The sequence below is a fragment of the Artemia sp. Qi Xiang Cuo genome, chromosome 8, assembly GCF_049724085.1.
Source record: "Artemia sp. Qi Xiang Cuo chromosome 8, ASM4972408v1, whole genome shotgun sequence".
Lineage (NCBI taxonomy): Eukaryota > Metazoa > Arthropoda > Branchiopoda > Anostraca > Artemiidae > Artemia > Artemia sp. Qi Xiang Cuo.
Window position 1 is genome coordinate 32,422,691 of NC_142801.1, and position 27,534 is coordinate 32,450,224.

Below are 27,534 nucleotides of genomic sequence, written 5' to 3' on the forward strand. Positions count from 1 at the left end.
AGATTTTTGCGGATAATATTCGTTCAAGAAACTGTGAACTTCAGCTTGGCATTACCTCAAAAACAGAGTGAGTGAGTGAGTGAGCGAGAGAGAGAGAGAGAGAGAGAGAGAGAGAGAGAGAGAGAGAGAGCGAGAGAGAGAGAGAGAGAGGGAGAGAGAGAGAGAGAGAGGATAATACGAGACGAGGAGAGAGAGAGAGAGATAGAGAGAGAGAGAGAGAGAGAGAGAGAGAGGGAGAGGGAAAATAAGAAAATCAGACATATTATGGTGAACAATGATTTTATTTTGGCAAATAAAGACGTACAACGCGAAAAAAAAAACAGACGAAAATAAAAATAAAATATCAGCTATCCAATTTTCTTTGAAATTTCCTACTTTTCTATTGACACAACACTGTATGTAGCGCTTAAAAGTTTTTAATTCTTATCTTCCCATATTAAATCACCAAAGATCTAGCCAGCGTTGCCAACCTGTTGAGATAAATTATACTGGTTTTCTGACCAAATTTTACCCAAAAGATATTTTGTGCCATAATTATAGCATTCAACGTTAGTTTCCAGTTATAAGACAAAAATACTAGGATAAACTGAAAGGCAAACAAACTTTTTTCACTAATATCTTCATCCTTTCTCAGAAACAACTCTGAGCGCCGTTTCTAGTGGGATGATTAGTTTAAAGTTCGTGGAGATTTATTTTTGTGGTACGCCAACGAATATCCCTTTTCTTTTCCTTAAATACCGCAAAGGTGACTTGGGGAGTTTCGAAAATTTGGAAAAAATTAAAACTTGACTTGGCAAATACAGAGCAAATGTACCAGAAATGTTGGATTGTATCATGAAATATTCAAATGCATCGCATTGTACCAAGGCAGCTAGATTGTACCAAAAACTGTGCACCTGTACCACGTTGGCAACGCTGGATCTAACTCTCATAAGTTTCCGATTTTTTGATCTGTGATTTAGACCTCGGTGTTGCAAGGCATTGAGCTGTGTCAGTTCTAGACGGCTTTATGAAGCGATGATTTATTATTAGTAGTAGTATTATGAGAATTTAAATCAATTAGCCGACACATTCATTTCTTATTAGTTAAATTATTAGTTAAGCTCGTTGAATATTTCGCATTAGGAATTATTTCTCGTTGGATCTTGAATATAAAATTCATTTTCACGGCAGTTTACTTAATAAATATTTGTTCCTAACGCTTTTCTAAAAAGTAACTTAACTGATATTTACAATCAAAACTAAAAAAAAGAACGAGAATCTTAATCATGTTGTCTCTCAGTGCATAATTGTGTCTGTTATTTGTGCAGCTTAAAGTTAATATTCCCTGTGAAATGTGCGCTTTTGTGACAAGCCTACAGCTGTAGCTTACGTCGAAAGGACAAGATACTTAGACTGATGCATTAATTTTAGATCTATCCATTCACCAAGTATTAATTATTATATTACTCGGAATTCGGGGAAATGACCTATATTTGATAAAAAAAAAAAAAAACCACTTTGAATTTTTTAAACGCATTTTAAACAAAATTTTCTATATAAAAAAAAACAGGACGACAGATTAAGCTGAATATTAAATATTGAAATACAATAAATTTTCGCCTTAAGTAGAAAATTAAAACAGTATTTTAATAAAAATAATATATCAAAACATTTAAAAGGAAAACTATGCCTTAATTTAATAAAATTAAGCATACAGTTACAAGCAAAATTGAAAAAAAAAACACACACACACATGTGAATAGGCCCCCTCTCAACGCATATTTACAAATGCTACTGGTGCGTTTCAACTTCATACTTTATATACAATTAATAAGCTTTGACAAGAGACAAAAAATTAAACATATAAATATACTATAAAATAGAGAGAGTGAAAGGAGAAGATGTAACCATAAAAGACTATATAAGTATCAATAGATTTCATACCACATACACTTAAATTTATTAAGCCTTAGCTCTAATTGATTTTCATTTCCTTAACTACGGAACTGTGGAGCTTGAGAGCTACGATTCCTTAGAGTCATCCCAAGACACCCCCTCCCGGGGAAAATAGAGAAATAGACAAACTGAGCTTCCGACACGATTATTTGGTGGCTGAGAGACCTCTAATGAAACTTAGTCTCAATCCTCTGAAATAAGGAGAAAATGAAGATTTGGTGAAATATAAAAAAAAACAGAAAAATGTTAAATCAGGTTTATACTACTTACTTTTGGGTCATTTTCGGTTTCACTCTTGCATTTTGCAATTCTTTTTTTTTATAATTTTTAGTTTGAAACGTTTACTTTAAAGAAAAAAAAATCTAGGAGTAATACAAAACAGTTGGTTTTGAAAGAAAAATGTTTACTTTCGCGCTTTAATTAAGTTAATACTAAGTGATAAACGAAGTTGACGTTAAAAATACACACAGGCTTAAACGAAACTGACCTATAGAAAGGTAGGGTCATTAGCATGGCTATAATTAAAAATGAATTTATAATAAACAAATAACTTCCAACGAATCAAATGCCATTTAATAATAATCTACAATTTATGAAATAAATATATAGAAATGAAAAAAAAACATGGTACACATTTTTCAGGGGGAGGATGGTCTTATCCCCATACCCTCTAGTTTGGACTTCGGAAGAACTGGAGACAATAGTCCTAAAATAAGCAAATAGAGAACGCTCATTATAGAAAGATTTTTCCGTCGACTAAGATATTGCAAAAATAATTTCGACCGCAAAAGTTTCATTTCCAAACTTTTCTGTAATTTTTCAAATGTTATTGACAAATAGACACCTAAAATGGAGATTTTCTTGGCATTCAAGATAAGGCAAACACCTTCTTAATGTCAAAAGCTCAATATTCCAACAATTTCTGAATTAAAAATCAATACAACGCATTTTGAAAAAAAGCATAATTACTTCTAGCTATCCTGAAACCTATATAAGAAAGCGGATTCGACTAAACGATTGGATAAACTTTGTTTAACAAGACAAATTATACTCGTAAATATTACTTAGACAGAAGTTGTTACATAACTTCTTTTGAATTTAAACAACCGACTATGTACAATCTAAAATGGCAATGTGGCTACGCGTCTTCTCCTTCTTGTGACCTACTGAGAGGAGAATCCCGTTCTTCACTCATTGACAAAAGCTGATTCTTGAGATCTGCGGGCTCGATGTTGATTTTTCCCATCTGATGAATAAGATTTTCCAACTCATTGGGATTGGTTGAAGAAGCTGAAGGTTTCTTCGGAGTCATTGTTTTGGCAGCTTCTGGGGCTTCTTGAAAGTGTTGAAGCTCCTCACTTAATTGAATTATTTCAAGGGATTGGAGTTCAAATTTCTTTTCCAGATCTTCTCTGGCTTCTCTCAGCTCTTTTATTAGCTGGTCTTTGGCCTGCAGGTCTTGCTTCATTGTAGAAATTTGTTCCTGAAAAAATAGGAGAAAATTAAAGACATCGAAAAGAGGAGATTTATTGGAAGAAACGGAGCTTCAGAAAAAGAAGAAGAGGAAAATGTAGGCCTGCACAGGGCTCTGATTGCCTAACGGGTGAAACGCCTCAAAATAATAATCTAGAAATCTGATAACAGAAAAGAATAGAATCTAGAACCGTCTCCCTAAAAAAGAGGGGTTTAGATGAATCAATCAATCAATTTATTTAAAGATAACATAGACAAATTACTAAGCTTTAGACCCTCAAAAAGACTCTTAGGCCAGTGAGAGTGTTAGACTAAGCATTACATTAAATAATATCACTCAACTCAAACAGAAGGAGAAGAAGAAAAAACCAACAAAAACACAATGCCATATACGATTATGTAAAAAACTATAATTCGTTAAGATAAATAAGCAAAAACAATTAAAAAAGTATATTGAAAAAAGAATATAAAGGACTGAAATAAAAAAAAAAAAAATACTAAATAAAGTAGGTATGGGAGACCTGAACCAAAATCATGCATGACCACATGCCACTGCGCAAGGGACACCGAGAGCCTAATGAAAAGGATGGCTCGGGAGGCAGCTGTACCAGATCTCTTCGCGGGGAGTATTTGGGATGGACTGGAACATTTTCTGAGCAATTACCAAAGTTTGGTGAATCAAAGAAAAAACATTTTGAGGGAATGTACCACTGCTCTCATGTATTTTGTAGACTTATTTGAAAAGCTTAATTATCACAGTAGAAACGTGTATGTAGAAAGGTTTAGAGACAAGAAACGCAATGGGTGCGCCTGATTCCTTTCTCTTAAGCAGCACAATAGCTCTTTCTAAGAAAAGAGCGATGTGGGCATAACGAACTTTTTTTTGACTAAAGGAACGCAATAGATAGAAACAAAGTAGGAGCTAAAACGAATGAATGGAGAAACGTACTTATATAAAAACAAATGATAAAAAGGAGCAGTCTCCCTAAGGTTCTCTTAAATGACAGGTTTCTTTGATATTTTGTCACAACCCTAATGATATAGGAGTATAATACATGCACACAAACTAGGAACTATAACGAATGAACAGAGAAATGTATTTATGTAAAAAAATTGCAAGAAAAAGAAATTGGAACGGTTTTTGCAAGTTTTTTTTTTTTTTTTTTTTTTCGAAATAGAAGTTATAAAGGAATAGAGAGGACAGATGAAGAAAAAAAATGGGAACAATCCCCGCAGGATTCGCAAGAATGAGAGCTTCCACCAAAAATCTCGTCACAGCTCTATTCACAAAGGCATAAAACAGAGACAAAAACTTGGGTATAAAATTATTTAATAAAAAAATTTATTTATTAAAAAAAATGACAGAAAAAAAAAATTAGTAACATTCAAAATAATATTATCTCCTTTAATTTTTTTTTTTGTAAAAATAAAATTAAGGGAAGAAACAAAAGGTAATAAAAAAAATTACATGAATTAACAAAAAAAAAAAAAAACATAAAAGATAAGATGAGTTTATTATAGAAAGAAACTTTACAGAAATAATTATAAAAGTCCACTCAATGTGTTCAAGAATGAGATCTTACTTAGTATATTATTTGTCTCACTCATAAAGAAATAAAATACATATAAAAAACTGGTAATTAAAATGAACGAAGAGATAAATGTGTTTATTAAATAAACTGACATACAAAAAAATAGAAAACAGCCACCACAAGCTTCTCTGCTTTAGTTTTTTTGGTCACAAAAGAAGTACGGAAAGAAAGAATAGAGAAGAATAGCAAGGAAAGGAAAGACGAAAACTAAAAACTAAAAGAAACGCCGAGAGAAGGGTCTTATAGAAAGAAACTTGATAGAAAAAAATGAGAACAGTCCCCGCAAGGTTCGCAAGAATGAGAACTTACTTCTAATATTATTTGTCACACTCATAAATGAGTAAAAAAAAGAGACAAAAACTGGGAATTAAAACGAAATAATCGAAATATTTATTTATGAAAGAAAATGACAGAGAAAAAAAAATTGAGAACAGTCACAACAAGATTGTCTTATTAAATTTTTTTAATCCAAAATAAAGTATGTAAATAAAGAATATAGACGAATATAAAATAAAGGAAAGAAAAAAATAAAAACAAATAGAACATAATCGAGAAGGTTTCTATAAAAATAAAATCGACAGAAAAAAATGGGATCAGCCCCCGCAAGGTTCGCAAGAATGAGAACTTCCTTTGAATATTTTGTCGCAACTCTTCTCTCAAAAGGAACAAAATACATAAACAAACACAGGGAACTAAACCGAATTACTATATAAATTTATTTATTAAATAAACTGACATATAAAAAAATTGTTAACAGTCATCACAAGCTTATTTTATCAAATTTTTTACATCCAAAAACAATTATTAACATAAATACTAGATAATACTAGAAAGGAAAGGAAAGAAAAAAACAAAAAACTAAAACAAACGAATTGACAAGGGTTTTTATAAAAATAAAATCGACAGAAAAAAATGGGAGCAGCCCCCGCAAGGTTCGCAAGAATGAGAGCTTCCTTATAATATTTTGTCGCAACTCTACTCTCAAAAGGAACAAAATACATAAAAAACAACTGGGACCGACCACGAATTAATAGATAAATTTATTTATTAAAGAAACTGATATATAAAAAAATTGGGAACAGTCACCACAAGCTTCTCTGCTTTAAACTTGTTTTTGTTACAAAAAAAAGTATAGAAATAAAGAAAAGAAATAGAATAGAGAAGAACAGAAAGGATAACAAAAACCAAATGAAACAAAAAGAACATTTTTACAAAAACAACATTGACAGAAAAAAGTGAACAGTCCCCGAAAGGTCAGCTAGAATGAAAGCTTCCATCAAATATTTTGCCACAACCCTAGGAACATAGGAATAAGATAGATGAAGATTACAAACTAAACCCAATGAAGCGAGAAATATATTTATGAAAAAAAACTAACAAAGAAAAAAGGAAAGGAAATAGTTTCTGCAAGACTCTCTAAAATGACAATTTGCTTCGAGTTTTTCATCACAACAGAAGTGATAAAGTAATAAAATAGAAAAACAAAAATTAGGAACTAAAAGGAATGAATAAAGAAAGACATATAGACAGGAAACGAACAGAGAAATTGATTAAACACACCTTGTCTACAGAATCTTGCTCATCAATTTTTTCCTTAGATTCCAGATACAACACCTTGAAATTTTCAAGTTCAGTAATCTTCGTCTTTTAAGAAATCATTTACATTTTTGTTTTCGGCCACCATGATCTGGCGAGTATTTTCTGACTTTTCAAGCTCTTTGGTAAGCTTCTGGTGTTCTACAAAAAAAGATTGGCTTAAAAACTCATTTTCCAAAACATGCAATGAAAAGGCTTGTCAAAAGCCTTCAAACACAACCACAATATCATGAAAAAAGAAAGTGCAATAAAGAAAGTTTCTTCTAGTTCATAGAAACTTTCTATGCTTCAGAACATAATTTGCACTTTACTGAAAAAAATACAAATGAATGTGCATTGTCAGATTAATATACATATGCTGATATTTAGCAATCAAAATGTTAATATTATTTGATTTATTAAAGTTATAAAAAAAAACATTTATACTTTTTTTTAGTAAAGTGCAAAACATATTCTGGCCTTATTAAGGCATAGGGGTTTTGAGCCCATTTTATGTTAATTTATGCTCGTTTTGAGTTTGACTCTTTTATTTATTGTAATTTCTATTCGTTTTTGGTTTCATTTATTTATCGATGCTGATTTGTGGTAATTTCACGCTTGGTAGATTATTTGATTTTATTTTTGCTCATTTTTTGTTTAATGGAGTTCTTTACTTTTCTTTGAAAAATTTATTTTGTGAAAAAAGTTTTTTTAATTAATATCATGAAAAAAGAAAGTGCAATAAAGAAGATTTGTTCAAGTTCGAAAGCTTTAGTTTAGGGTAACACACCACTTTTTGGACACTTAAATTTTAGCTTTTAAATTTTACCGGATGGGACTTTTAATAGGCTATTCAATTTTACAAATAGATCTTTCAACAAAGACCTATAATTTGCCAAATAAGTTTACCAATGCATCGACCAAATTCTAGCTCTTAGATTAATGATTGAGAAGTCTGAATCATCAGATTTGTTGGAAGTCCTTAGCGTTATAAATTATTAGAAGTAATTCAGCCAATAGAAGAGAGTTAGCGAAGGTTTAACGACAAAAAAGATTTTAACGCAATCTAATGTTTAGTAACATATGTCATATTCGACACTGTAATAATAAGAAAACTTATTTATATATGTGTAAATGCTAAAATAATATAGATAAAAAAAATATAACAAAGATTGAAAAAAATTCTAAGTGTATACCAACTCGATAATGAGATGATAGTTATTAAACAATAATATTAAAAAGTTAAAAGACACTCGAGATGTAATTTTAGTGAAAACAGGAGGACTTCCCCTTCCCAAATGAAGTAAACATTTCAAACAAGTAAAAACAAAGTGAAAGCATTTTATATATATTTTATTTTCAGTAAAGTGCAAATTATGTTCTGGTATTGAGAAGGCGTGGGGGTCGTCGGCCCTACTCATGTTAATTTTTGCTCGTTTTGAATTTGACTCGGTTATTTATTGTACGTTTTAAATAAACAAAATACCTTTAAATGTTTTAACTTTTTTAAATTTAATAAATTAAAAGTTATCAGAACTTTAAGCAATATATATCAGTAGATGAAATCTAAACTGACACACCACATTCATTTCTTTTTTTTTTCAGTAAAGGGCCAATTATGTTCTGGTCTTGAGAAGGTCCATACCTTCTCAAGAACTCAAGGGCTGTCAAAGAAATACTTTCCATACCTTCCAAAGACAATGAAAAAATTGGACTTATAAAAACTTTGATAAGTTTTTTTTTTGTAACTGTGGGGCGTGGGGGGTGGGGAGGCCTGTTGCCCTCCAATCAGTTTTGACAAATAAAAATGGCACTAGCCCTTTCAATTTCCAATCGAATGAGCCTTTTTAGAAGTTTTTACGAGAACAAATGGCCATCTCAAACTTTCTCTCAGATGCATTTAGGGAAAATACGAGGTGTCGGAGGGGGGGGTGGGGGGTGGTATCCACCCTCTGATCACTCTGAATCTTAAAAAGGGCACTAGAATGTCTGATTACCAATCCAACTAGCCCCCTTCGAAATTTATACGATCACCCTTTCTATATACATCTTATGCCCTGAGGGTTGTGGAGCGGAGGGGGGGGGTGTCATCCTCGAAGACATAATGTCTGGTCCTTTCGATTACGTAGAACAAGATGCCTATCTCAAAATTTTGATTGGATGTGTTTGGTGAAATGGTCGGCGAGAGAGGGGGGGTAGTTGCCCTCCAATCACTTTTTACTAATAAAAAGAACACTGACTTTTTCAGTTTGCAATTGAGAGAGCTGTTTTCAAGTTTCTACAACGACAAATGACCATCTCAAAACTTCTCTCAGATGCATTCCGGGAAAATACGAGGTGTGGTGGGGGGGGATATCCACCCTCCGATCACTCTGACTCTTAAAAATGGCACTAGAACATCTGATTACGAAACCAATGAGTCCCCCTCTGAGGTTTATACGATCACCCTTTCTAAAGCCCCAATATACCCCCCCCGGTTTTAACTGCACCCCCCGGCCCGGAGGACTCAGGGGGGGGGGGGTTATCATACTCAAAAAAAAACGATATGGTCCTTTCAACTACGGTGTACAACCTGGCTATATCACAACTGTATGAGATTTGTTGGGGGAAATGGTGGGAGTGGGAGGGGGGTTAGCGACCCTCCGATCACTTTCTCCAATTAAAACGGGCAATGGCTCTTTCAATATTCAATCCCATGAACAGTTTGCAAAGTTTCTTCGACGACAAAACGCCATCTAAGAATTTCTATCAGATGCATTTCGAAGAAATACACGGTGTCAGGGGGGGGGACGATCCAACCTCTGATAACTTTTAATATTAAAAATAGCACTATAGCTTCTTATTAAGAGTCCAATGAGACCCTCCCAAAATTTTATATAAGCGACATGTCAACATACACCTAACCTGCTCCCCGGTCACACCTACCCACCCGTTCCCGGCGGGCTCTGGGGGGGGGAGGATAGTCAGCCTCAAAGATATAATTTCCAGACCTTTAAATTACGTTGAATAAAATGGAAAACTAAAAATTAAGATTGGATGGGTCTGGAGATATGGTGGGCATGGGGGGGGGGTAGTTGCCCTCCAATAACTTTTGACTAATAGAAAGTCGAATTTCTTTTCAATTTACAATCGAGTGAGCTCTTTTCGAAGTTTCTAATAAAACAAAGGGTCATCTCAAAATTTCTATCAGATGCGTTTTGGGAAAATATGAGGCGTGGGGGGGGTATCCACCCTCTGATCACTCTGAATCTTAAAGAGGACACTGGAGCTGTTTATTATTAATCCAATGATCCCCTCCGAAGTTTATATGATTACATATTCCATATATACCTTAATATGCGCCAGGGCATAACTTACGACCCCTTTCCCTGAGGGCTGTAAGGGGGTTGTCAACCTCAAAGACGTAATTACCAGACCTTTTAACTACGTTGAACAAAACGGCAATCTCAAAATTTTGATTGGATGTGTTTGAGGAAAGGAAGAGTGTGGGAGGGAGGTTAGTTGCACTCCAATCACTTTTTACTAATAAAAAAAAGAGCACTAGTCCTTTCAATTTCAAAACGAACGAGCTCTTTTCGAATTTTCTACAACAGTAATTTGCACGCTAAAAATTTCATCAGAGGTATTCCAGTAAAATACTAGGTGTAGGGGGGGGGTGTAGTAACCAGGGTATAAATCTGAATATTAAAAACAGCACTAGGACTTATAAGTGCCAAAAAAAAGAGCCCCCATCGAACTTTATACGATCACCCTCTCTACATATACTTTGTATGCCCCCAGAGCATCACTTATAACCCTTGCCCTGAGGGCTGTGGAGGGTTGTCATCCTCAGACATAATTTCCGGACCTATCAGTTACTTTCAACAAAATGGATTAAAATTTTGATTGGATGTGTTTGGGAAAATGGGGAGAGGGGCATGAGAGGGGGATTAGTTGCCCTCCAATCACTTTTGACTATTAGAAAGGGCACTAGCCCTCTCAACTTCCAATATAATGAGCCCTTTTCGAAGTTTCTACGACAACAAATAGCCAACTAAAAATTTCTATCATATACTTTATTTTGGAAATTTACGAGGTGTGTGTGTGTGTGTGTGTGTCTATGTATGGGGGGGGAGGAGGGTGGATCGAGACTCCGATAACTCTGAATCTCGAAAAGGGACTAAAACTTTTTTTTATTAATTTCTGTTCGTTTTACATTGACATAGTCTTTTTCAGGGAAAAAGATTGAGCATCTTCTAAAGACAAACAACAAAAGGGCAATAGCCCTTTCAATTTCCAATCGAATGAACCCTTTTTGAAATTTTTACGACAACGCTTTCTATAAAAACATTATATGCCGCCAGGGCATAAATGACAACCCCTTGCCTTGCCTTGTCAACCTCAAAGACATAATTTTCGGACCTTTCAACTACGTTGAACAAAATGGCAATCTCAAAATTTTGATTAGATGTATTTGAGGACATTGCGAGTGTGGGAGGAGGCTTGTTGCCCTCCAATCAATTTCGACTATGAAAAAGAGCACTAGTCCTTTCAATTACCCATCGAACGAGCTCTTTATGTCCCCAGGGCATAACTTACAACCTTAGCCCTGAGAGCTCTGGGGGGTTTGTCATCCTCAAATACATAATTTCTAGAACTTTCAAATACGTTGAACAAAATGGCTATCTCGAAACTTTGATTGGATGTGTTTGGGGAAATGGTGGGTGTGAGAGGGGGGTTAGTTGCCCTTCAATCACTTTCGACTAGTAGTAAGGGCACTAGCCCTTTCAATTTCCAATCGAATGAGCCCTTTTTAAAGTTTCTACAACATCACTTTCTATAAAAAACCTTACAGTCCCCCAGGGCATAACTTACCCCCCGTGACCTGACGGCGGTTGGGAGTTGAGGGGTGGTCATCCTCAAATACCTCATTTCAATAACTATCATATACGGTGAACAAACTGACTATCTATACATTTCTATTGGATGTGTTTGGGGAAAGGGTGGACGCGAAAGGGAGGTTAGTTACCCTCCAATCACGTTCGACACTGAAAAAAGGCACTTCCTCAATGAATTTAAAATCGAGTGCGCCTTTTTTCATGTTTCTACGACTCAGCTTTCAATAAAAACCTTATAGGCCCCCAGGGCAGAATTTTTAACCCTTGTCCTGACGACTGTCGGGGGGGGGGAGTGACTGGAACAAAGAAATAATGGATTTAAATTTAAACTGAGTTTAACAGAAGGGCTAAATAAAAGTTTTATGAGATTTGTGGGGGGAAATTGTGGGCTTGGAAGGGGTGTGAGCTGCCCACCTATCACTTTTGACTGTTTAAAAGTGCACAAGAGTAGAACCCTATCATGAGCTCCCATCACTACATAATTTATGCATGTTTTTATGGTTTTTGTCACTGAGAATGAAAAAACAGGATTTTTCTCACTTTGATGTATTTTCATGGTTTCGATGAAATTGATTTACATAATCGAGGGGAATTATTGATTCACGAAAGGGGAGAAAATTTCTGAGAACTTGTTTTACACAATCGCTAGGGGAATTATTGATTTACGAAAAGGGGAATAAAGAAACAAGTAAGGCTTCTTTGATCTTAGGTTTGAGGGATAAACGCTCTTTAGGTCAGAGAGAAAATTAATATTCTATTTTTAAATAAGGCTTCGTTGATCTTTAGTGTCAGGAATTAGAAATGACATCACTTGTTATCTTGGAATTCTGCGGGAGTCTAAAGAGATAGAAATTCTATTTTTAATTACGGCTTCACTTATCTTTAAGTCGGAGAGATAAATTGATATTCTAACGAAACCTTAATAGTGTAGCTAGGAACATTTATGAGATGAAGAGATTAACGCGGGAAAGGATTTCCTAGGAATTTCAAATGTGAAAGCGCAGTGATGCCAAAACAAAAGGAACACGTAGAAATTACGTTTAGAGATTATTTGGGCGAAATAGTTTTGAGACATTTTAGGGAATTATTTAAGCGAAACCGTTTGAGGCATTTTAGAAGATGATTTGGGGTGAAACTCTGTGGCCGTTATAATACACAAGTTCTATTCGAACAGTGGTGTGAGGTCCCCTACCACAGCCCCAAAGGACCCTCCTACCCCAACCCCAATGCCCCCCAGGCCCCTGAGGCCCCTGGCTCCCAAAGGCCCCCGAGCCCCCAAAGACCCCACCGGGCCCGCAAAGGACCCCCGCACCCCCAAAACCCCACCGAGCCCCACTCTTCCTCCCTCACTTATTGAATTTTTTTAAGTTTTTTCGGACTGAATTTTTTAGATTTAGAAATTATCCAACATTTTTCTGGTTTTTTCTTTAACCCATTGGCGTAGAGTTTTAGCCTAGAGTCTTAGCTTAGAGTTTTTGTTAGAATTCTAGTTTACTTTAGTTTTAGTTAAGAGTTTAGAGTTTTACCTTAGAGTTTTAGTTAGAGTTGAAGTTTACTTTAGTTTTAGTTAAGAGTTTATAGTTTTAGCTTAGAGTTTTTGTTATAGTTATATTTTAGTTTAGTAATATTTAATAGTTTAGTTTTTATATTAGAGTCTTAGATTATAGTTTTTTTTGAAGTTCTAGTGTAGTTTAGTTTTTTTTTTAGTTATATTTTAGTTTTGTTTTAGTAAATAGTTTATATTTTTATCTTAGAGTTTTATTTATATTTGAAGTTTATTTTATTAATATTTAATATTTTTATCTTATAGTATTAACTTATAGTTTTAGTTAAAGTTATAGTTTTAGTTAAGAGTTTACGAGTTTTATACTATATTCTTAGCTTATAGTCTTAGCTTATAATTTTTTTTATAGTTGAAGTTTACTTTAGTTTTAGTTAAGAGTTTAGAGTTTTAGCTAAGAGTCTTAGCTTAGAGTTTTTGTTCGAGTTCTAGTTTAGTTTAGTAATAGTTAAGAGTTTAGTTTTTATCTTAGAGTCTTATATTAGAGTTATTGTTAGAGTTCTAGTTTAGTTTAGTAATAGTTAAGAGTTTAGTTTTTATCTTAGAGTCTTAGCTTAAAGTTTTAGTTAGAGTTGAAGTTTACTTTAGCTTTAGTTAAGAGTTTAGAGTTTTAGCTTAGAGTCTTACCTTAGAGTTTGTGTTAGAGTTCTAGTTTAGTTTAGTAATAGTATAGAGCTTAGTTTTTAGCTTAGAGTTTTTGTTGAAGTTCTAGTTTAGTTTAGTTTTAGTTAAGAGTTTAAGAGTTTTTACATTAGAGTCTTAGTTTAGAGTTTTAGTTAGGGTTGAAGTTTAGTTTAGTTATAGTTAAGAGTTTATAGTTTTACATTAGAGTCTTAGATAAGAGTTTTAGTTAGAGTTGAATTTTAATTTATTTTTAGTTAAGAGTATAGAGTTTTACCTTAGAATCTTAGCTTAGAGTTTTAGTTAGAGTTGAAGTTTAGTTTACTTATAGTTAAGAATTTAGAGTTTAGCTTAGAGTCATAGCTTAGAGTTTTTGTTAGAGCTCAAGTTTAGTTTTAGTTAAGAGTTTCGAGTTTTACCTTAGAGTCCTAGATTAGACTTTTAGTTAGAGTTCTAGTTTAGTTTAGTTTTAGTTGAGAGTTTACAGTTTTAGCCTAGACTCCTAGCTTAGAGTTTTAGTTAGAGTTAAAGTTTAGTTTAGTTATAGTTAAGAGTTTAGAGCTTTAGCTTAGAGTTTTTGTTGAAGTTCCAGTTTAGTTTAGTTTTAGTTAAGAGTTTAGAGATTTTACCTTAGAGTTTTAGTTAGAGTTCTAGTTTAGTTTAGTAATAGTTGAGAGTTTAGAATTTTAGCTTAGAGTCTTAACATAGAGTTTTTGTTAGAGTTCTAGTCTAGTTTAGTTTTAGTCAAGAATTTAGAGTTTCACCTTAAAGTCTTAGCTTAGAGTTTTAGTTAGAGTTGAAGTTTAGTTTAGGTATAGTTAAGAATTTGAAGTTTTAGCTTTGAGTCTTAGCTTAGAGTTTTAATTAGAGTTGAAGTTTAGTTTAGTTATAGTTAAGTATTTAGAGTTATAGCTTAGAATCATAGCTTAGAGTTTTAGCCTAGAGTCTTAGCTTAAAGTTTTACTTAGAGTTGAAGTTTAGTTTAGTTATAGTTAAGACTTTAGAGTTTTAGCCTAGAGTCACAGCTTAGAGTTTTAGTTAGAGTTGAAGTTTAGTTTATTTACATTTAGGATTTGAGAGTTTAATCCTAGAGTTTTAGCTTAGTGTTTATTTATAGTTTAAGTTTAGTTTAGCTATAGTTAAGAGTTTGGAGTTTTAGCTTTGAGTCTTAGCTTAGAGTTTTAGTTAGAGTTGAAGTTTAGTTTAGTTATAGTTAAGAATTTGAAGTTTTAGCTTAGAATCATAGCATAGAGTTTTAGTTAAAGTTGTAGTTTAGTTAAGTTTTAGTTAAGAGTTTAGAGTTTTAGCCTAGAGTCTTAACTAAGAGTTTTTGTTGAAGTTCTAGTTAAGTTTTACTTAAGAGTTTAGAGTTTTAGCCTAGAGTCTTAGCTTAGAGTTTTTGTTGTAGTTCTAGTTTACTTTAGTTTAAGTTAAGAGTTTAGAGTTTTAGCTTAGAGTTTTTGTTTTAGTTCTAGTTTAGTTTTAGTTAAGAGTTTATAGCTTGGAGTCTTATATTTGAGTTGTTGTCGAAGTTCTAGTTTAGTTTAGTTTTAGTTAAGAGTTTAGAGTTTTAGCTTAGAGTCTTAAATTAGTGTTTTAGTTAGAGTTGAATTTTAGTTTATTAATAGTTTATATTTTTATATTAGAGTTTTTTATAGTTCTAGTTAATTTTAGTTTTAGTTATGAGTTTATAGTTTTAGCTTAGAGTCTTATCTTATAGATTTAGTTATATTTGAAGTTTAGTTTATTTATATTTAAGAGTTTAGAGTTTTTAGCTTAGAGTCTTAGCTTAGAGTTTCTGTTAGAGATCTAGTTTAGTTTAGTTTTAGTTAAGAGTTTAGAGTTTTGCCTTAGAGTCTTAGCTTGAAGTTTAGTTAGAGTTGAAGTTTAGTTCAGTTTAGTTTTACTTTATATTTTTAGATTAGAGTTCTAGTTTAATTTAGTTTAGTTTTAGTTGAGTTTAGAGTTTTAGCTTAGAGTCTTAGCTTAGAGTTGAAGTTTAGTTATAGATAAAGTTAAGAATTTAGTTTTATCTTAGAGTTTTAGCTTAAAGTTTTTTTTAGATTTATAGTTTAGTTTATGTTTGGTTAAGAGTTTTAGACAAGAGTATTAGCTTAGAGGTTAGTTAGAGTTTAAGTTTAGTTATAGTTAAGAGTTTAGAGTCTTATTTTAGAGTTTTAGATATAGTTTAATTCTAGTTTATTTATGAGTTAAGAGTTTTTAGCTTAGAGTCATAGCGTAGAGCCTTAGATTATAGTTTTTGTTAGAGTTCTAGTTTAGTTTATTTTTAGATTAGAGTTTTAAATTATAGTATTATCTTAAATTTTTAGTTAGAGTTGAAGTTTAGTTTAGTTATATTTAAGATTTTTATCTTAGATTTTTATACTTTAGTTTTAGCTTATATTTTAGTTAGATTTGAATTTTATTTATATTTATGAGTTTAGAGTTTTATTTTAGAGTCTTAGATTAGAGTTTTAGTTAGAGATGAAGTTTAGTTAGAGTTAAGAGCTTAGATTTTTTATCTTAGAGTAATATATTATAGTTTTTTATAGTGTTGAAGTTTAGTTTAGTTTTAGTTAAGAGTTTAGAGTTTTACCTTACAGTTTTAGCCTAAAGTTTTAGTTAGAGTTGAAGTTTAGTTTAGTTATAGTTAAGAGTTTAGAGTTTTAGCTTAGAGTTTTAGTTAGAGTTCTACTTTAGTTTAGTTAGAGTTAGATTTCTACTTTAGTTTAGTTTTAGTTAAGAGTTTTGACTTTTACCTTAGAGTCTTAGCTTAGTTTTAGTTAGAGTTCTAGTTTAGTTTAGTTTTAGTTAAGAGTTTAGAGTTTTATATTTGAGTCTTAGCTTAGAGTTTTAGTTATAGGTATAGTTTAGTTTAGTTTTAGTTAATAGTTTATAGTTTTAACTTATAGAATTATCTTATAGTTTTAGTTAGGATTGAAGTTTAGTTTAGTTATAGTTAATAGTTTAGAGTTTTACCTTAGAGTCTTAGCTTAGAGATTTTTCTTAGAAGTAACAATTTTTTCGTTTATTAGAGCAAGTTTTCTGTCAGAAGTAACAATTTTTCCCTTAACACTAACAGAGTTTTAGTAACACTAACAAATTGTCTCATCGAATTAACAACTTTTTCTTCAATACTAACAAACTTCTACTTAAAAATATCAAATTTGTTCTTAGAAGCATAATTTTTTCGTTGATGATAAAAAGTTGTTAGTCAATAATAGCAAGTTTTCTGTACTACTAACAAGTTTTCTCATCACAGTAATAATTACTCCTTAACACTAACAGAGTTTTAGTTACAACTATAAAATGTCTCTTAAAAGTAATAATATTCTATAAGTGATAAAAAAATTTCTGTTATAACTAACAAGTTTATGTGAAAGATACCAAATTTTTCGTCAGTGATAACAATTTATTGATTTTGATAACAAGTTTTCTGTCAGAAGTATGAAGTTTTCTGTCAAAGATACCAATTCTTTCTTAAAAGTAACAATTTTTCGTCACTGATAACAGTTTCTGCTAGAACTAGCAAGTTGTCCAGCAAAGATAACAAATTTTTCTTAGAAGTAGCGAATTTCTTCTAACAACACCAAGTTATTCTTCAAAGATAACAAATCTGCTCTTCGAAGAAACAACTTTTTCCTTAATACTAACAAACCTTTACTTAACACACCCAATTTCTCTTGGAAGTTACATTTTTTCATCAGTGATAACACGTTTTCTGCTTGAGCTTGCAAGTTTTCTGTCAAAGATACGATTTTTTTTCTTAGAAGTAGCAATTTTCATTATGATGACAAGTTATCTGTTAGAAATAACAAGTTTTAAGTCAAACAAACCAAATTTTTCTTGGAATTAACAATTTTTTCGTTGATGATAACAATTTTTTCTGTCATAAATAGCAAGTTTTCCTTAACAGTAAAAAATTTTCTCATAGAAGTAACAACTCTTTTCTTAATACTAATAAACTTTTATTTAACACTTTCAAATTTCTCTTAGAAGTAACAGGTTTTTAACAAGTTTTCTTTCAAAGTTAGCTTTCACTACGTTTAAGTTAGGTTCATCTAACCTCCAAAACCATAGGTTAGGTTAGGTTGAGTATAAATAAATATTAATAAATAAATAGAAACATTTAATAATTTTTAATTTAGTTTAGTTTATTCTTATAATGAGCGCTCATGATAATCCAACCAAACCTAAATTAAAAATGGTACAAAGTCGACCGGGGGGGATTTTCCGGTGAATTGGGTTTGGTTTGGATAGATTATGTTAGGTTTGATTAGCTTTCGTCCGCGTGCTTACGTAGGATAACCTAACCCAACCTAAATTAACCTAACATAAATTAATATAGCCTAACATAAAAACTCTAAACTCATAACTATAACTAAACTAAACATCAACTCTAACTAAAACTCTAAGCTAAGACTTTAAACTAAGGCTCTAAACTCTTAAATATAACTAAGCTTCAAATCTAACTAAAATCTAAGCTAAGACTATAGGCTAAAACTCATAACCAAAACTAAACTAAAATATAAATCTTAATTATACTATACTCTAAAACTATAAACCATGAAATATAAAAATAACTAAAATTCAACTCTAACTAAAACTCTAAGATAAGGTTCTAAGATAACACTATAAAATCAAATAAAAATACAATAAAATATAAATCTAATATAAAACTATAACTTAAAAATAAAATTAAATAAAATTCAGCTCGAACTAAAACTTACATCTAATACTCTAAGTCAAAACTATAAACTATTAAATAAAAATAAACTATAACTCTAAAATAAACTATAATATAATACTATAATCTCAAAACTCTAAACTCTTAAATATAACTAAACTAAACTTCAACTATAACTAAAACTCTAAGCTAATACTCTAATTTAAAACTCTAAACACTTAAATATAACTAAACTAAACTACAACACTAACTAAAACTCTAAGCTAATACTATAATGTAAAAAAACTAAACTCTTAACTAAAACTAAAGTAAACTAGAACTCTAACAAAAACTCTAAGCTAAGACTCTAAAGTAAAACTCAAAACTCTTAACTAAAACTAATCTAAACTAGAACTTTAACAAAAACTCTAAGCTAAGACTCTAAGGTAAAACTCAAAACTCTCAACTAAAACTAAACTAAACTAGAACTTTAACAAAAACTCTATGCTAAGACTCTAAGCTAAAACTCTAAACTCTTAACTAAAACTTAACTAAAACTGCAACTTTAACTAAAACTATAATTTAAGACTATAATCTAAAACTATTAAATATTAATAAACAAAAATTAAACACTAACTAAAACTCTAATCTAAAACTATAAACTCTTAAATAAAAATAAAATAAACTATAACTTCAACAAAAACTCTAATCTAAAAACTAAAACTATTAACTATTTCTAAACTAAAATATAACTCTAAAAATAAATCTAATCTAAAAATCTAAAATCTTAACTAAAACTAAAGTAAACTTCAACTATAACTAAAACTCTAATATAAGACTATAAGCTAAAAACTAAACTCCTAACTATATCTAAACTAAACTAGAACTCTAACAAAAACTCTAAGCTAAGACTCTAAGTTATAAACTAAACTCTTAACTATTACCAAACTAAACTAGAACTCTAACAAAAACTCTAAGCTAAGACTCTAAGCTAAAACTCTAAACTAAAACTAAAGTAAACTTCAACTCTAACAAAAATTCTAATATAAGACTATAATCTAAGACTCTAGGCTAAAATTATAAACTATTAACTAAAACTTAAATAAAACTATAAATTTAACTAAAAATCAAATTTAAGACTATAATATAAAAATATAAAATATTAAATATTACTAAACTAAATTTCAACTATAAACTATTAACTAAAATTAAACTAAAATATAACTTCAACAAAAACTCTAAGCTAAGACTCTAAGCTAAAAACTAAACTCTTAACTATTACTAAACTAAACTAGAACTCTAACAAAAACTCTAAGCTAAGACTAAGCTAAAACTCTTAACTAAAACTAAAGTAAACTTCAACTCTAACTAAGACTCTAAGCTAAAAACTAAACTCTTAACTATTACTAAACTAAACTAGAACTCTAACAAAAACTCTAAGCTAAGACTCTAAGCTAAAAACTAAACTCTTAACTATTACTAAACTCCTTGGGGTCCTTTGCGGGCCCGGTGGTCTTTGGAGGCTCGGGGGCCTTTGGGGCCCGGGGGCCTCGGGGCCCGGGGGGAGCATTGGGGTTGGGGGGCCTTGGGGGTTGGGGTAAGAGGGCCCTTAGGGGTTGGGGTAGGAGGGCCCTTTGGGGCTGTGGTAAGGAACCTCACAACACTGTTCGAATAGAACTTGTGTATTATAACAGCCACAGAGTTTCACCCCAAATCATCTTCTAAAATGCCTCAAACGGTTTCGCTTAAATAATTCCCTAAAATGTCTCAAAACAATTTCGCCCAAATAATTTCTAAACGTAATTTCTACGTGTTCCTTTTGTTTTGGCATCACTGCGCTTTCGCATTTGAAATTCCTAGGAAATCCTTTCCCGCGTTAATCTCTTCATCTCATAAATGTTCCTAGCTACACTATTAAGGTTTCGTTAGAATACCAATTTATCTCTCCGACTTAAAGATCAGTGAAGCCGTATTCAAAAATAGAATTTCTATCTCTTTAGACTCCCGCATAATTCCAAGATAACAAGTGATGTCATTTCTAATTCCTGACACTAAAGATCAACGAAGCCTTATTTAAAAATAGAATATTAATTTTTCCCTCTGACCTAAAGAGCGTTTATCCCTCAGACATAAGATCAAAGAAGCCATAGTTGTTTCTTTATTCCCCTTTTCGTAAATCAATAATTCCCCTAGCGATTATGTAAATCAAGTTCTCAGAAATTCTCTCCCCTTTCGTGAATCAATAATTCCCCTCGATTATGTAAATCAATTTCATCAAAACCATGAAAATACATCAAAGTGCAGAAAAATCCTGTTTTTTCATCCTCAGTGACAAAAACCATAAAAACATGCATAAATTCTGTAGTGATGGGAGCTCATGATAGGGTTCTACTCACAAGCCCTTTGAATTTCCAATCGACTAATCCCTTTTTCAAGTTTCTACGACAAAGCTGTCAATAAAAACATTTTATACCCCCAGGGCATAACTTAAAACCCTTGCCCTGAGGGCTGTGTGTGTGTGGGGGGGGGGGGGGGTTGTCATCCTCAAAGACCTAATTTCCAAAACTTTAAAAGACTTTGAACAAAATGGCTATTTAAAAATTTCAATTGGATGTGTGTGGGGAAAAGGTGGACGCGAGAGGCAGGTTAGTTGCCCTCCACCAGGTTAGTTGCCAAGTTGGTTGCAGGTTAGTAGCAGGTTAGTTGCCAATCACCTTCGACACTGAAAAAAGTTACTAACCCTTTGAATTTCCAATCGAGTGCGCCTTTTTTCATGTTTCTACGACAAAGCTTTGAATAAAAACCTATAGGCCCCCAGGGCCGAACTTTTAACCCTTGTCCTGAAGACTGTGGGGGGGGGGGGAGTGTCCTGGTCAAAGACATAATTTCTTGAACTTTCAATTGCGTTGAACAAAATGGCTATCTCAAAATTTTTATTGGATGTGTTTGGGGAAATTGTGGGCTTGGAAGGGGTGTTAGCTGCCCACCTATCACTTTTGACTGTTTAAAAGTGCACAAGCCTTTTGAATTTTCAATCGACTGATCCCTTTTTCAAGTTTCTACGACAAAGCTGTCAATAAAAACATTTTATACCCCCAAGGCATAACTTACAACCTTAGCCCTGAGGGCTCTGGGGGGAGTGTCATCCTCGAAGACCTAATTTCCAAGACTTTCAGCTACGTTGAACAAAATGGCTCTCTGAAAATGATGATTGAATGTGTTTGGGGAAATGGTGGGCGGGAGAGGGGGGTTAGTTACGCTCCAATCACTTTCAACTATTAAAAAGTGCACTAACCCTCTAAATTTTCAATTGAATGAGCCCCTTTTGAAGTTTCTACGACAACGCTATCTATACAAACCGTATATGCCCCCAGGGCATAAATGACAACCTTAACCCGGTTGGCTCTGGGTGGTTTGTCATACTCAAATACATAATTTCCAGGACTTTCAACTACATTGAACACAATGGCTATCTCTAAACTTTGATCGAATGTGTTTGGGAAAACGGTGGGCCAGAGAGGGGGGTTAGTTGCTCTCCATTCACTTTCGACTATTAAAAAGGGCACTAGACCATTTAATTTCCAATCAAATGCGCCTTTTTTGAAGTTTCTATGACAAAACTTTCTAAAGAAACCTTATATACCCCCAGGGCATAACTTACAACCCTTGCCTTGAGGGCTCTCAGGGGGTTATCATCCTCAATAACGTAATTTCAAGAATTTTCAACTACGTTGAACAGAATGGATATCTCAAAATTTTGATTGGAAGTGTTTGGGGACATGGGGGCATCAGAGGGTGGTTAGCTGCCCTTCAATCACATTCGACTATTGAAAACAGCGAATGAGCCCTTTTTGAAGTTTCTAGAACATCACTTTCAATAAAAACCTTATATGCCCCCAGGGCATAACTTACAACCCTTGTCCTTAGGGTTGTGGGGAGAGGGGCTGCCATCCTCAAAGACCTAATTTCCAGAACTTTTAACTACGTTGAAAAAAATGCCTATCTCAAAATATTGATTGGATGTGTTTGGGGAAAAGGTGGGTGAAAGAACGGCGTTAATTGCCCTCCAATAGCTTTCGGCAATTAAAAAGGGCACTAGCCCTTTTAATTTCCAATTGAATGATCCCTTTTTCAAATTTCTACGACAAAGCTTTCAATAAATACATTATATACCCCCAGGACTTACAACCATGGCCCCAGGGGCTCTAGGGGGAGTGTCATCCTCAAAGACCAAATTTCCAGATTTTTCAACTACGTTGAATAAATTGGCTATCTGAAAATTTTGATTGAATGTGTTTGGGGGAATATTGGGCGTGAGAGGGGGGTTCAGTTACCCTCCAATCACTTTCAACAATTAAAAAGTGCACTAACCCTCTCAATTTTCAATTGAATGAGCCCCTTTTGAAGTTTCTACGACAAAGCTATCTACAAAAACCTTATATCCCCCAGGGGATAACTTACAACCTTTGCCCTGGGAGCTCTGGGGGGTTCGTCATCCTCAAATACATAATTTCCAGGACTTTCAACTACGACGAACACAATGGCTATCTCTAAAATTTGATCGAATGTGTTTGGGAAAACGGTGGGAGTGAGAGGGGGGTTAGTTGCTCTCCAGTCATTTTCGACTATTAAAAAGGGAACTACACCATTCAATTTCCAAGCAAATGAGCCTTTTTTGAAGTTTCTACGACAAAACTTTCTATAATAACCTTATATGCCCCATGGGCATAACTTACAACCCTAGCCCTGAGGGCTCTAAGGGGGTTATTATCCTCAATGACGGAATTTGCAGAATTTTCAACTCCGTTGACCAGCATGGATATCTCAACTTATTGTTGGGTAGTGGTTGTTTGTCCGGGGGGACGTGAGAGGGGGATAACCTCCAACCCTTGCCCTGAGGGCTCTAAGGGGGTTATTATCCTCAATGACGGAATTTTCAGAATTTTCAACTACGTTGAACAGAATGGATATCTCAAAATTTTGATTGGAAGTGTTTGGGGAAACGGAGGGTGTCAGAGGGTGGTTAGCTGCCATTCAATCACTTTCGACTATTGAAAAGAGCACTCGCCCTTTCAATTTTTAATCGAATGAGCCCTCTTTGAAGTTTCTATAACATCACTTTCACTAAAAAACCGTCTCGGCCCCCAGGGCATAACTTACAACCCTTGCCCTGAGGGCTCTAAGGGGGTTATCATCCTCAAATTACCTAATTTCCAGAATTTTCATCTACGTTCAACAGAATGGATATATCAACTTATTTGACTGGATTTGTTTGGGGAAATGGGGGACTTGCGAGGGGGGTTAGTTTCCCTCAAATCATTTTCACCTATTAAAAAGGGAACTAGCCATTTCAATTTTCAATCGAATTAGCTCTTTTTGAAGCTTCTACGGTAACGCTTTCGATAAGACACTTATATGCCCCCAGGGCATAGCTTACAACCCGTGCCCTGAGAGCGGTGGGGGGAGGGGTTTTCATCCTCAAGGACCTAATTTCCAGAACTCTCAACTACGTTGAACAAAATGCCTATCTCAAAATTTTGATTGGATGTGTTTGAGGAAAAGGTAGGTGAAAAAGCGTTAGTTGACCTCAGGGGCGTTATACCCCCAGGGCATAACTTAAAACATCGGCCCCGAGGGTTCTAGGGGGAGTGCCATCCTCAATGGCCTAATTTCCAGAATTTTCAACTATGTTCAATAGAACGGATATCTTAGAATTTTGGGGAAACGGAGGGTGTCAGAGGGTGGTTAGCTGCCCTTCAATCACTTTCGACTATTGAAAAGAGCACTCGCCCTTTCAATTTTTAATCGAATGAGCCCTCTTTGAAGTTTCTATAACATCACTTTCACTAAAAAACCTTATATGCCCCCAGGGCATAACTTACCACCCTTGCCCTGAGGGCTCTAAGGGGGTTATCATCCTCAAATTACCTAATTTCCAGAATTTTCATCTACGTTCAACAGAATGGATATATCAAAATATTTGACTGGATTTGTTTGGGGAAATGGGGGACTTGCGAGGGGGTAAGTTTCCCTCCAATCTTTTTCAACTATTAAACAGGGAACTAGCCATTTCAATTTCCAATCGAATTAGCTATTTTTGAAGCTTATAAGGTACCGCTTTCGATAAGACCCTTATATGCCCCCAGGGCATAGCTTACAACCCTTGCCCTGAGCGCGGTGGGGGGAGGGGTTTTCATCCTCAAGGACCTAATTTCCAGAGCTCTCAACTACGTTGAACAAAATGCCTATCTCAAAATTTTGATTGGATGTGTTTGAGGAAAAGGTAGGTGAAAGAGCGTTAGTTGCCCTCAGGGGCGTTATACCCCCAGGGCATAACTTACAACATCGGCCCCGAGGGTTATAGGGGGAGTGCCATCCTCAATGGCCTAATTTCCAGAATTTTCAACTATGTTCAATAGAACGGATATCTTAGAATTTTGATTGGATGTGTTTGGGGAAAGAGGGGGCGTGAGAGCGGGTTAGTTGCCCTCCAATCATTTTCAACTAATAAAAAGGGCACTAGCCATTTCAATTTCCAATTGAATTAGCCCTTTTCGAAGTTTCTACGAAAACGCTTTCAATAAGAACCTTATATGCCCCCAGGGCATAACTTAAAACCCGGGACCAGCGGACGGGGGGGGTGTGTGTGTGGAGGGGGGGGGGGTATCATCCTTAAAGACCAAAGGTCCAAAACATTCAACTACGTTGAACAAAATGGCTATCTAGGTGCCCTCCAAGTACTGTCAACTAATAAAAAGGGCACTAGCCCATTGAATTTCCACTCGAATGAGCCCTTTTTCAAGTTTCAACGATAAAACCTTCTATAAAAACCTCATATGCCCCCAGGGTATAACTTATAACCCTTGTCCTGAAGACTGTCGGGGGAGTGTCCTGCTCAAAGATATAGTTACCAGAACTTTCAACAGCATTGAACAAAATAGCTATCTCAAAATTTTGATTGGATGTGTTTGGGGAATGGTGGGCGTGGAAGGGGTGTTGGGGGGATGTGGTAGTTGCCTTCCAATCACTTTCGACTATTAAAAAGGGCACCAGCCATTTCAATTTCCAATCGAATGAGCACTTTTTGAAGTTTCTACGACAACGCTTTCTATAATACCGTATATACCCCCAGGGCATAATTTACAAACCTTGCCCTGAGGGCTATGGGGGAGGGGGTCATCCTCAAAGACCTAATTTCCAGAACTTTTAACTACGTTGAACAAAATGCCTATCTCAAAATTTTGATTGGATGTGTTTGGGGAAAAGGTGGGCGAACGAGGGGGGTTAGTTGCTCTCCAGTCCCTTTCGACTATGAAAAAGGGCACTAGCCCTTTGAATTTCCAATCGAATGAGCCCTTTTTGAAGTCTCTACGACATAGCTTTCTATATAAACCTTATAGGCTCCAAGGGCATTAACTATGGATATCAACTACGTTGAACAAAATGGCTATCTCAAAATTTTGATTGGAAGTGTCTGGGGTAGAGGCGGGCTTGGAAGGAGTGTTAATTTCCTTCCAATCGCTTTCGTCTATTAAAAAGGCTACTAGCCATTCCAATTTTTAATCGAATGAGCCCTTTTCGAAGTTTCTACGACAACTCCTTCGATACGAAGTGCCCTGACCAAAACAAACCAAAAAAAAAAATAATACATTGCGCCAACATCATTCTTTACCTAGGCGGCGCTATTGCGCTGCCTATGATTTAGTTACTTTTATTGCTATTGCAGCTACTTCTGTTGCTACTGTAGCCACAAAAGAATGAGCAGAGTTACTCTTCCTTTGTTAATGTAGCTACTTCTGCTGCTATTGTAGCTACAAAAGAGTAAACAGAATTACTCTTTTGTTGTTATGTAATTATTTTTATTGGCATTGCAGCTACTGTTGTTGCCATTATAGCTACAAAAGAGTAAACAGAATTACTCTTTTCTTGTTAAAATAGCCACTTTGGTTGCTACTGTAGCTATTGTTGTTTTTCCGGGAACAGCATAATCGCATATCCTTCTGCTCTCATTGTCCAATATTTTTTATTTACTATTATCACCCCCAAGATACGCTAATGCGGGTACCATGCCGTCCTTCTCTCCCTCCCCCGCTTTCTATTTATTCAATACAGTTTCAGCACTACCAATAAAGTGTAAATCTACTTACTTGTTTCAAGCTCATCAAGTTCAGCAACCACCTCGTGCAAGTCCATGTCGTCATATTTTGCCATATGTTTGTCATATTCACAGCTTCTCTTTGCCAGTTTTTGTATTGATTTCTTATTCTCAATCTCGTTTATATTATGCGGGTCACGAGACGGGTTATCAGAAAACACGAAATCCAATTCACCTGTAATTCAAGATAACATATTCATGTTTCCTTCATTCTTTTTCTTAAAAACAGAAGAGAAAAAAAAGAACCAAGTCTAGTATTATAGTAAGTTTTATGTTTTCAAAGTACGAATAGATCTCTGAAACTAGTCAGAGAAGAACTCTGGGAATTACGGGAAACTCCAAAAACTGGATTTTTTATTTGTTTTATGACAAGTATATCATTAATTTTTTAAACACAACAATAATTAGTTATTAGCACATATGGCAAGTCCAGAATAGCAATGGGAGCGGATGTAGAGCAAAATCTTGGGGGGGGGGAACACTGGGCCCAAAATTGACACCAATTAAAAAATTATTAAAAAACATTGAAAAAACAAAAGAAACGGAATGAGCAAGCAAGAAATTATCTTGGTAGGGGTACCCCCCCCCCCTCAGGCTTCGCCCGGGGGGTCAAATAATAATAAAAAAATTAATCATAGGAGGGAATGAAACCCGCCAGAAGTCATATTGCCCTTTTCTATATTAACGCATAAATCAGTTAGTGAAAGATACTTATTTTTTTGGAGTTATCTTATGTGATAGAACATGGACAATATGCTACGACTATGCTCTCGTATTTAAAATGGGGCGTTTCAATATATATTATTTTATCATATACATTAGTCACAGGTCCTCTTTAACAGTCCTTGGATAGCTTCTTCCGAAGTCATTTGTACATCAAAAAGAATTTCCGAACGTGAAAAATAGATTTTTTTTTTTAACTTTATTTAAAAATGACACATGTTTCCCTTGTCTTGTTCTTCTGGACTGGTTCACAGAATTTTATACGTAATTATAAAAGAATTTTCGGGCGGGAGTCTCTGCGCACCCCCCCCCTCCGGCCCTGAGCTCAGATTTACTCTAATAAAATATTCACA

The 27,534-nt window shown here is 34.1% G+C and overlaps 2 protein-coding genes across 2 annotated transcripts in view; one reads left to right on the forward strand and one right to left on the reverse strand.

The window, feature by feature from the left end:
* LOC148949329 (retinoblastoma-binding protein 5 homolog) overlaps window positions 1–27,534 on the forward strand; it is a 327,298-nt gene that overhangs the window by 209,799 nt on the left and 89,965 nt on the right. The gene's annotated exons all lie outside the window — the stretch shown is intronic.
* Window positions 1,695–26,653, reverse strand: LOC148949332 (uncharacterized). Its single transcript, XM_089092924.1, has 3 exons — window positions 26,451–26,653; window positions 6,564–6,740; window positions 1,695–3,421 (listed from the first exon to the last, which is right to left on the reverse strand). Exon 3 carries the CDS (start codon window positions 3,404–3,406, stop codon window positions 3,077–3,079), a length of 330 nt encoding a protein of 109 aa, XP_088949050.1. The 5' UTR covers window positions 3,407–3,421; window positions 6,564–6,740; window positions 26,451–26,653; the 3' UTR covers window positions 1,695–3,076.

What these genes read in the sequence shown, in the direction of transcription:
- LOC148949332 (XM_089092924.1), bottom strand. Translation starts at nt 3,406, where the DNA reads ATGAAGCAAGACCTGCAGGCCAAAGACCAGCTAATAAAAGAGCTGAGA.